Here is an 11399-nt window from a genome sequence, read left to right on the forward strand (position 1 = left end):
TACCTGTACGCTGCCACTAGACTCAAAAAAGTGAAAAAAAACTGCTTGAAGAGTTGTTATTTTTGCATGTGTATAAAGTAGTTCAGTTTTTTTTAGGAAATAACACTAAAAGAATATGTTATACTTTAAAATATCCACTGATGTTTATTTTGAAATGTTATTACAGTTTGTTTTTTAAGTATTCATTCATATTTTAGTTTGTTTATTGGATGATAAAAGTTTTTAGTATAAAACTAAGGTAAAAACTTTTTTTTCTTGATACTTAACAGTAGTTCCATTCTTCAACTGTTCTGGACAAGAACTGGATAAGTCTACATTAAACCTTCTACAGAGCTACAGTAATCAGCTGAATCACTTAGCCTGTTTGTTTCATCTCCTGCAGTCCCAGTGTGATTCTATCACTCAGCAAGGTAAAGATGCTTTAACTGGAATGTAGATATTGTTCATAAGTGAAAGCTAGTACTCTCAAAAACTTTAAAACTTGCTGTAATTCAGTGAAAGTTTCATTTCTTAGTTAATTTGTTTTATAATCTACCAAACACTTCATTGGACTAAACACCCCCCAGTGGCACAACGGTATGTCTGCGGACCTATATGGCTAGAAACCGGGTTTCGATACCCGTGGTGGGTAGAGTACAGATATTCCTTTGTTTAGCTTTGTGCTTAATTACAAACAATAACAACAAATTGGACTAAACATTCTTAAAGTTGCTAAAAATTGTGCTTTATTTATAAAATAATAAAACTTATTGTTGTGTGAATGAACAATACCCAAGGTCATGACAGAAAATCAGAGTAAGATCAGATGCTACTTAAAAGATAAATATTTAATGACTAATTTATTATTGGATTTCAAAAATAACTGCACCAAAAAAATGCTTAGCCATCTTTGCTCTAAGATTTCTCATTTTGATTGAGATATCTTCATAAATGAATGAGATATCCTGAGAACATTTTGAGTACATCCTGTGCAGGTGTATGTGACAACTTAAAATATGTTGCCAGGCTTTGATTGTGAGTTTGGTATGTTAGGTAGTGGTGGCATTGTAGTTGTTTGTGTCTGCTAAGTTCTGGTATAATACAAGAATACTTATTTGTGATAGTTCTTAGGTTAATTATATATGATATCACTAATAGTGAAATGATACTGAAAGTTGTATTATTCATACAGTATCAACTCAGAAAGCTAGTTTTTTGTTTTGGAAGTAAACTTGACCAGACTTTTTGTTATACTTTTAAAGCATAAGACCAAGTATTGGGATACATATAGCTCTGTAGCAATAAGTAGGTTTCATAATATGTGTTTTCAGTCCAGAGCTTAACGTTGTACTTTTATATAAGCTTTGTAACTGATACTGTATATATTACAGCTCTACTGCAAGTAGTCTGAAAATAACAATAGTAGAGATTAACCCATATATATTAAGCTCAGTGCAGTATGTTGTGTGCTAAGTAACTGCTACAATATTTTGTTTTATAGGTCAGGTGGAGCTAGAACTAAGATATGAGGTTACTGAAATCATAGCTCTATACCTGAAGGTTACTCTGTGGATGTTCACGTGTCGACTCTTGCCTGAACACAGTGAAGGCACAGCTTATGGAGAAAATGAGGTAGCTTACCCTGTCAAAATCTTTACGGACACCTACACTAGGCGTAGACAAGAACTTCAGAAGCTTCACAGGTAGTTGCTGTATTTACTTTTATTGTAAAAACTTTTTTTATCCTCCCATTTTTCTCGTATGTTGGCCTCCATTTTCTTTTCTCTACTTATTAATCATTAAGTAACACATATTGAAAGAATAAAATAAAATAAAAATTATATTTTGAATTACTGTTATGGCAGTAATAGTGACTCACAAAATGTTTTTTGTGTGAGATACAGTATTTGATATCTTTTTTTTTTCTAAATTGATTTTTGTGTGTGTTATTAAAGACCATTCAGAGTAAATGACATTGGTGAAGCTGGGTTTTTAACAAGTATATACTCTGTCTTTTCTACTGTTTTCCAGTACAGTTAACCACACAGACATTCTCTTAATTGATGGACTTGTTTTGGAAATTGAGTCCTGTTTGGACCAGCATGTGTGGCAGAGGGAAGGAGGTAATGGACAATATCCTCCACCAAGCTTGTATGCAGCTCTGAGTTCTTATCTTCTAAAAGGAGTACCAGTAGATAAGAAACACTGCCTGATCCTCTACCTCCTCCTGGACATGGCAGCATTCCTTTCTGAACGTCAGAGTCATCTAGTGGAACACTTGATGAAATTTTCGGCTACCTTTCATGTGAATCCCAGCCTTGTAAAATTGACCCAGGGGTTTTGGCTACTTGATCATCGAGATTTTGAGGTAGTTTAGAATCATTAAAGTATTTTCTAATAATTTATACCTACTTGAAGAATTACTTTGGATTTTGTATGGTAAGTCTAAAGAAATATACACGTATATTTTGAATTTATTCTGTTAACACAGTTGCTGCCAACTGACCCACTTTTGAGTCGGGTGTGTTCAGAATGTGCCATATGAACCACCAATTAAGTGAGTTGTGTACAGATAGAAACATGTTAAGCTATCTCGTTTGGTTTGAGCAGAATATTATAAAAGCATATTTTCCAACATTATACATTAAAATGGTTATTGTTCTGTAAAATGTATAGAATTCAGATTAGTCAGAGGGTTATTCATTGTCATACCTTTTAAGATTTGAAAAATATATAATCAGGAAAGTCCTCATATTTCAATGTTGCCAAAAAAATTTAAATTTTACTCTTTCATTTTTCTAACAGCCACCAAACTAAAAATGTTTATTTCTAAATCATAAGATCAAGAGTTTTTCTTATTTTCATGAGGAGTTTATAGTAATAATTATTTGTGATGTTTCTCATTGAAGTTTGTAAGACACTGCAGACTTTCCTTCACACTTACTGCTCTGTAAAAGAAATTATAATAGCTTTTTAAAAGTGTCACATTTTATATTAATTCTTTCTAAATCAAATGGGCCTAGCATGGCAAGGTGGTTAGGGCACTCGACTAAACAATCTGCGGGTCGTGGGTTTGAATCCATCCCCATTACACTAAACATGCTCACTCTTTCAACTGTGGGGACATTATAATGTGAAGGTCAATCCCACTATTCAAAAGAGTAGCCCAAAAGAGTTGACGGTGAGTGGTGATGACTAGCTGCCTTCCCACTAGTCTTACACTGCTAAATTAGGGATGGCTAGTGCTAGTGCAAATAGCCCTCGTGTAGCTTTGTGGCTTAACAATAAGTCTGATGGCTTATAACTAAATCAAATGATGCAAGTCATTCTGACTGTATGCACTCAATTCAGCTTTAAAAATTTAACTAGGATGTATAACTTAATTCTATTTTTAGAATTGTTTGCTCAAAAATACTTGTAGAATTTATAGCTTAGCATTTTGTAATATTTATATTTATATATATATATATTTTTTTATCATAAATAAACTTTTTGAAAAATGTTCAGATTTTAATTTCTTTTGTATATCTAGGTGTATGAATTATGAACACTGCACTTTTAGATGTTTTTGCTAGCACCTAAGCTTATATTTATTTCTCCCTATCAAATATCAACACTTTAGGTTAGTATGGTATTTGTTTTTATGCCTCCAGTTTGTTCAGCTGTGAATTTATTGGTTGAAGTTACATTCAAAGTGCCTATCAAGAGTGTCTTGACAATTTTGAATGGATCTCAGGTTTGAAAATTTATACAACTTAAAGCCAATAATAATCCAAAAGGGAAATTCCCAGCTTTAGTTTTCTGTAAATAAAGCTATAATATAATAGTATTGTGAGAAAAATAATTACATTTTAAAGGAATAGTGAGCTTGGGCACAGTCGTGATGTTCTTTTTCCCTGATATTTCTGTGTTATGTTGGTTTGGAAGCTACAGTAATATTCTTTTATGACAAAATATAAGGTACGGATATTTCGGGTTAGTTGAATACAGTATTAAAATTGAACTGTCTATGACCTCAGACATTTCAGATGACTTAAAACCCCTTTTTTATTAAATATATTGTTAAATTTATTGATACTAAAACAACATACACAAACACAAGAACCTCTTATTTATTGAAAACAAACTATAATAATTAGATATAAATTGATCTCAACTAAAACAATAGTTATCTAATAGTGTCATCATTTTGAAAAGTGAGGCCATTGATCAATGGTAAATTTTTATTAATCATACTGTGATCCATAGCAGGAAGTCAACTGCTTCAACTGGCAAAATAATATATTAAAAGAAATATAAATACTATTAAGATCAATTTAAGATCTCGGACTGAAACTAGACACTATTTAAGAAACTTTTGATGCAGTTTGATTATTCAAGTATTATCACTGTGAAAATAAAGACTGTAGGGTGTATTTAACATGTTCTCACTGTGAAAGTGTTTGATATTTTTCATAAACATATTTTAAGGTATATATAAAACAAAGCATACTTTTACAACTCTTGGATTACAATGTTAATAGTGTTTGTGTCTTATTTTTCTAAACATTTATAGCAATAAGATTAGTGCTTTATAGCTTTTTTTGGTTCGTTACTTTTTTTAAATAGACTATGAATTGTATAACTTTATATAAAGCAATTTTTGTTCTAAATTGGAAAGTAATTGGAGAAAAGTATAGAAGGGTAAAAACTGTTGCTTGACAGTAAAAGTAACAGTAGTGATGAGCCTTGTTTAATAATAGTTTTTTTGATATTTAGCTGTCTTTGTGATAAAACAGTAAATTTTTTGGGATAAAACAATCAATCTATACTATAAAATTCCTTGTGTATCTGTTCATAACTAAAGTATTTCATCTATCCAACCCCTGATCACCATGAAACTTTTGCCATCTTCATAAAGCCAATGAAATAAGTGTTATGTATAGTGTGGGAAGCTATACTAGATGTATATATATATAACTTAATGCTTTTAAAAGTAAGTTTACTTTGTGAAACTTATTAGTGTGAAATCAAATCACTAGAGTAGTTCATAGTGTGAAATTTTCTACTTCACTTTATACATGCAGTAAACAATCACTATGTGTATAAGTCTCCAGTTTCATAGATCACACTCCTGAAAGTTGTACAACTGTAGTAAAATACATTTATTCCTTACTGTATAACTTTCTGAGATTCAATAAGAATTTCATATATAAGATAATTATTTATAGAGAAACGAAATGTGTATGAAATAATTGGTTTTTATAGGCATGCTATATTGCCTTATTCATCAAATATATTGTTTAATAGGAGTATTCTTTTGTTCTTTTAAATTTTGTATTCCTCCAATATAAATGGCATAATTTTATATAGTTATAAAAATATTTTTTTATTGAACCTTATCAAGGTTTAGTTGAAAGTTATATTTCAATTTGACCTAAAAGATGAAACTATTTAAGTTTTAGCTTTGTCTCTCAGTATGTGCCCATGGTAACTCAGCAGTAAGCTTGAGGGCTTATAGGATTCAAGGTTTGATCACTGCAGTGAGCACAGCATAGAAGACCTATTGTTTAGTATTATGTTTGAACAAAAAGTAAAATTTTAAGGATGTAAATAAACTTTGTAATCTTTTTTTAAGAATGTTAAATATTTGTAATTTTAGGAAGCACTTTCAGCTTTACTTGATCCAGTTATTGACTGTTCTGACTTCAAGGCCTGGCATCACCTTTGTATTTTAAAAGCATTTCTGTATCAAGGAGAACACCAGAAGGCACTGAAATATACCAGAGTACGGAACCCTCCTCATGAAACTGCCGAAGAAGTCAAACTTTGTCTAACGATCTTACTAGCTAACAAGTATGCAAAAGTTGTATTATGTTATCAGTACTGAATGAGCATTATTAAAGTTGTATGTAGACTTGAGGAAGTGTTTTACATTCCTCTATTTGAGTGTGTTTCAGTTCTTGAAATACACTTCTCATATGATTTTTAATGTTTTAAAAGTGTAGTTTCTTTCTAGAAACTTGCACTAATTGCTTCAAAATATAATTTTAATGTAAAAAATGAGTAAAATACTACTTGTTGGTTTTTATATTCTATAAAGCTTCTAAAGTGCAGTGTGAACATTTTATAAATGTTGGCTAATTTTTGAAGTTTTAATAGCTTAATATGTTATTGAACAATAGGTTGACAGCTGAAGCCTTCCACTTCCAACGGCAGTGTAGGGACCAGAAAAACATGGATGATTTTCTCTCTCACTTCTTTTTGGGCTGCCAACAAAGTATGTAAATATTGTGATGTAATTATTGAATGATATGTCATGGTGAAAAAAACCGTAAACTATAACCATATTAACTCTCCATTAACCCAATAATCCTGATTTAAAAAAAAATCCACCAGCACTTTAACTCTGCATCAACTTTACAAGTTTGATTTTCAGTGTACTACTTAACTACAGGTTTATCTTTTACTAAGTATTTTCAAGGTTTCTTGTCTTAGGCATGTTTAATAAAAAAAAAAGGCAGAATATTTGTTTTCTCTCTTTATCAGCTTTGGATTTGTATTTTTATAACATCCATACAAATTGTAGTGTTTTTCACTTGTTACTCATCTGTTCCAGCTAAGTATCTGTTTAATCCATGTCAATTGATATTATCAGTGATTAGTTGTATTTTTTTTTAGTTGTACCCAATGAGTATAATTTATTATTTTGTTTAAACTCAATTCCAGTTTTTTATAGCTATTAGCAATGATTTATGTTTGTAATACTGTTGCTTTTAGGCAACTGAATATGAAGTAGGGATTTTATAAGTTTTATGCTTGGGCATCTGCTCTGTTGGCCATTTGGTATTATTTAAAAAAAATAAGAGTTTATTTACTGAGTATTTGATAATGTAGAAATGTAAATGTGAAATATCTTGTTGCTTTTCTCACTGGTGTCTTTAGTTTTGGTATAAATTTTAAGCAACCATACTGGAAATGATTATATATTTAATCAGTCTCCAGATACTTAATAAATGTTTTTAAAATACATACATGTATATATTATTTTATAATCATTTACATCTAAAAATACATGCACACACACACACATACATATATATATATAGGTCTAGTTGGAACCCTTTATATATATGTTTAAAAGAGATTTTGTGTACATTGAGATTATGAAATGTGAATCGTGTCCTCCATTGCTAACTTTGCTTAATCATACTTTTTGTACTTTTAGCACATGTGCTGGATTCCCTGTTACAGTTACCTTTAAGTGCAGTAGAAGAGGAGGCTCTTGTCCAATTTTTGTACAATAGCAATGATCCAAAGACTAAGGAAATGCTAGTTATGTATTTTTTACAAAGATGTCGTCCCTTACAGGCTGCCCAGTTGAATGAGAAAGTTTATCCTCATTTAATGGTAAGTCTTAAGTTTTGGGAGTTGTATTGTAAAGAATGTAACATGAAAAGTTTTTTTTGTTTTGAATAAATGCTTAGAATATTTGTAAAAATGTGATGTATAACAAATGATAATTAATGCTTGGCTATCATTTTCTAAATGTTACCTGCTCTGTATTTTAATTCCATCCTTGGTGCACAGTGAAGTTACTGTGACTGATGATAAAATAATTTCTTAAATACATATTTCATTCTGTAAGGTAATATCCGAACATTATTACATAAACCAGACAAAGTATATCTGTTCAAGTATCTTTTTTAAATTTGCCTGTCATGTAGAAAATGTGTAACAATGGCTACTAATTAGCAGGAGTCATAGTGAATGACTTATAAAAATCTTTGATTTTTATTGTGATAATCATTTTGAACACGGTAAAGGTTTACTTAATATTCGTAAATTGGTAAAATGTAACTTCCAACATAAGTAGTAGTTGTGATACGCAGTTTAGATGTTTCTTGGAATACGTTCCTAATACACATTCTGAAACATAATGTATATTTGTGTTTGTGTAATATATATCATGCAGTGGATTGAATTATAAAGTTACAGTTTAAATAAAAATATTCCACGAAGAGCATTTTTTTATTAAGATTTCTTAATAATATTTGTGCATTGTCACAGTATATGACATTACGAAATTAATTCTTTTTAAGGAATCTGATTCCTTTAGCCACAAAGAGAAGCCTAAAGCAAGGAATGCCCTGGTTCAAGGGTATCTTTTATCTTTACCAGAAGCTCAAAATCGTTTAGCATCAGAATTCTCTCTTCACCAACACCAAAAGCTGAACAAAAGACAAGAAGGTAACTTTGCTGATTAATGCTGTCTTCCCATACCTTCTAATGATAGTGTTTGTGTGTTTAATCTTGCATCCTGTTAAATATTGTAATAACTTTAGGTTGAGCTATGTAAAATATTTAGCTTTTAATTTGTATCAAAAATAAAATTTCATTGTAATTGACACTAAGATTTATTCTGTGTACCTTTTAGGAATGTAAAAAATATTTTTTTCCTGCAAATGTTTTTTCTGTGTTTTCGTCTGAAATGTTGTTTTAAAAAGAATCTTGAATTTCTGCAGTGTTACGGCCTTTTCCTTTGTCAACTGTTGTCTCCACCAAACTGTTACCAGTGGTTTCTCATTCAACTCTTTTTGAGTCTCTGATGAAGAAAGTCACTGAAGCTGACCTTTGTGGTTTTCAAGAACCAATAACCCCATTCAGGAAAAGGTATTGGTTAAAAGCAGTTACATTTTAATCCTCATGTTACAGATGGGCAATGTTGTCCAAAGTACAAGATTCCCATAGAAAGGGAAATTAAACCTGGTTTTGCAGGTATAAAAAAAAATGAAGAAAAAAAAATTTTTTTATTGAAAGGGATTATAGCAGTATTACAAAAATCAAATTTCATCTTCATTAAATTTGGTATATATAAAAAAGTATATAATGAAAAATGCATTGCAGTAAGCATGGCAAAAACGTAAGCTGGAAATTAAAACTAAACAGAGATTCATGATTAGAGGTGAGTAAACTGTGGCTACCATTGGTTGAGGCTACAGGAAGTCTCTCCTCCAATCAGAAACGTGTTTTAACTAACCAATCATAACACGCTCTCCACAATCCACTAGAACACTATAAAGACAACACAACACACACACTGACCTGAAGACGAAAGGCGGAAGACTTTTGAAACGTCATCCTCTACATTTGTAGGTTTCTACAACAGGCAGTTGCTGTCCATTTGAAACTTAGATTCATTATGAATACTCTGCCTAAACAACTTGTCAAAGATAAAACTTTTCCATTAATCCTTTGGCTATATCCCTTGATAACAGAAGATACAGTTGGTCAATTACACTTACTTTTATTATGCTAAAAAAAGTAAATTCTTAAATTCATTTGTTTTTGAAAGGTTTATGTAGATTGTAGTGTGTTTCTGTTCAGTGTGACTAGTCAGAATATTTTAAGGATTAATGTATTGTGATTTAGGTGAAATACAACAAAAGTTGTAAAGCACTATTAATCTTTTGAAACCCGTGTTTCTTAACTTAATACATAAAGCAACACAGCAGATTGTTGTTGTTGTTTTTTCAAGTGTGTTTAAAAGAAGTTTTATAAATGTGTTGTACAAGAAATTAACTTATAGCTTATTAAAAATGTTGTGGTTGTTAAAGGAAATAAGCATTTTTATTTTCAGAAAAACGTATTGATTTGAAAATATTCAAAGAAATGAACAACTGCTCACACCTTTAAAAACTATTTGCTTGTAAGACATCTCGCAAAGTAACTAAGAAAATTTTAATATTTCTGTCTGTGATTTATGAACAAAGTTTAATATACAGAATTATTTACATTATTCCAGTGTATTTAGTTTTATTGAAATTTTCTTGTAGTTCTCGTGAAAAAACAAACCTTGTAGTTGATGATGTCCCATTTGTTTGCACTCCTTTGACTCCTCGCAAAGCAAGAACAAACAGGTGTGTATAATATCATTAAATTGTTGTTAAAAGTTGTTTTGACCCAAAGAACAGTGATTGGTAGCTGTAATATAAAAGCATTGTTTAAACTGTATGATTTGCTTGCTGTGGGAACTGATGGTTGTTGATTTTAAGAGTGTGTTTCTCTAGTGATTTAAGATTAATGATGTTAATTAATTTGAATGCCATTGTTTGAAGTTTTATTCTCAAGTTTCAGTGCATATTCCTCTACCCCCCCCTTTTTTTTTTACAGATTAAACTGTCATTTTTACTACTAAAAAATATTTAAAACCTTTATTTTATGTAGTACAATAATGAATAGTTAGTAGTCATATTATTGTAAATATTTCTTTCTCATAAGTTTTGACAGACCCTTTGCTTTGATTTAGTTAATGTAACACATGTGGAAGGTAATTCTGTATCTTTTGTCTCAAGTAATATCTTGCAGAGTATCCTGTTCATAATTGGCTTGGTTTTGAAAACCCAAATCAAATATGTGGTGGTGTGTGAAATTTAGTATAGATTATTTCATGTGTAAAAAAACTGTTACGTCTATAGTTCATAGATCATTCATTGATTTCCTCCTCAGTGGTAAGTCTTAGGACTTATAACACTAAATTCAGTTTCAGTACCCGTGGTGGGCACAGTACAGATAGCCCATTGTGTAGCTTTTGCTCAACAATAAACATTGTTTTATAAGTTTTCTACAAAATATTTAAAAGATAATATTCTGTTAACTTTCTGTCCATCTTGATAAGATTAAAGAAAGCATCAGAATAACTAATCAAATCATTGTCCCCAAATTACATTGATAAATGGAAATAAGCCTTATTATAACTGTAAATAAATAAGTAAGTACAGAATTGCATGTTATCCAATAAGATGTGATGAGCAGATAACCAAAAGTCTAGGTTATTTAATTAGAGTATCTAAACTGTTTTAAATATCAATTTTTGTGTCACAGGGTACGTTGCATTCTGGGTTTTGTCAGATTACATCTTATAACAACCACAATACAACATCTATAGTTTCTTATTAATTAGAAACTCAAATTTCCGATATTGGTTTTATTACTTCCACCACTGAAGGTGGACGAAGGTTATGTTTTCATCTGTGTGTGTGTTTGACAGCAAGATTTCTTGAAAGTGACTGAATGGATTTGGACGAAAGTTGGTATACATTTGGACTGTGACTCAACTAAGTGATTAGTTTTTGGAGGGTCAAAGTCATGAAATTCCAAAACACCCCAATCTATTAACATGGGGACAGATTTTACACACTATTTCTGCTCTATAACTCAGTCAAAAATGATCGGATTTTGATGAATCTTGGTGGACATATGTAGAATATTATTCCTCATTGTCCTGCCTAAAATGGTCCATGTCCATTGAAAATGATCAACACTGTGTGGCAGAGGTATGTACTCTACTGAGTGCTCCTTTATTTTATCTAATATGTTACTGTACTGACAGATAGCCCACGTAATGAGTTATGATTTTTTAGGTACCTTTTACAGTTAAA

General features: G+C 30.8%; 1 protein-coding gene across 1 annotated transcript in view; it reads left to right on the forward strand.

Moving 5' to 3' along the window:
- The window catches only part of LOC106458544 (protein ELYS-like), an 82713-nt gene that overhangs the window by 47257 nt on the left and 24057 nt on the right, over positions 1-11399 (forward strand). Inside the window, exons 17-25 of the mRNA XM_013918062.2 lie at positions 270-410; positions 1481-1682; positions 2011-2347; positions 5621-5814; positions 6144-6238; positions 7187-7368; positions 8061-8208; positions 8484-8631; positions 9795-9878. Coding sequence (XP_013773516.2) covers positions 270-410; positions 1481-1682; positions 2011-2347; positions 5621-5814; positions 6144-6238; positions 7187-7368; positions 8061-8208; positions 8484-8631; positions 9795-9878 — 1531 coding nt within the window. The remainder of the gene's footprint in view (positions 1-269; positions 411-1480; positions 1683-2010; positions 2348-5620; positions 5815-6143; positions 6239-7186; positions 7369-8060; positions 8209-8483; positions 8632-9794; positions 9879-11399) is intronic.

Source organism: Limulus polyphemus, unplaced genomic scaffold (assembly GCF_000517525.1).
Source record: "Limulus polyphemus unplaced genomic scaffold, Limulus_polyphemus-2.1.2 Scaffold483, whole genome shotgun sequence".
Lineage (NCBI taxonomy): Eukaryota > Metazoa > Arthropoda > Merostomata > Xiphosura > Limulidae > Limulus > Limulus polyphemus.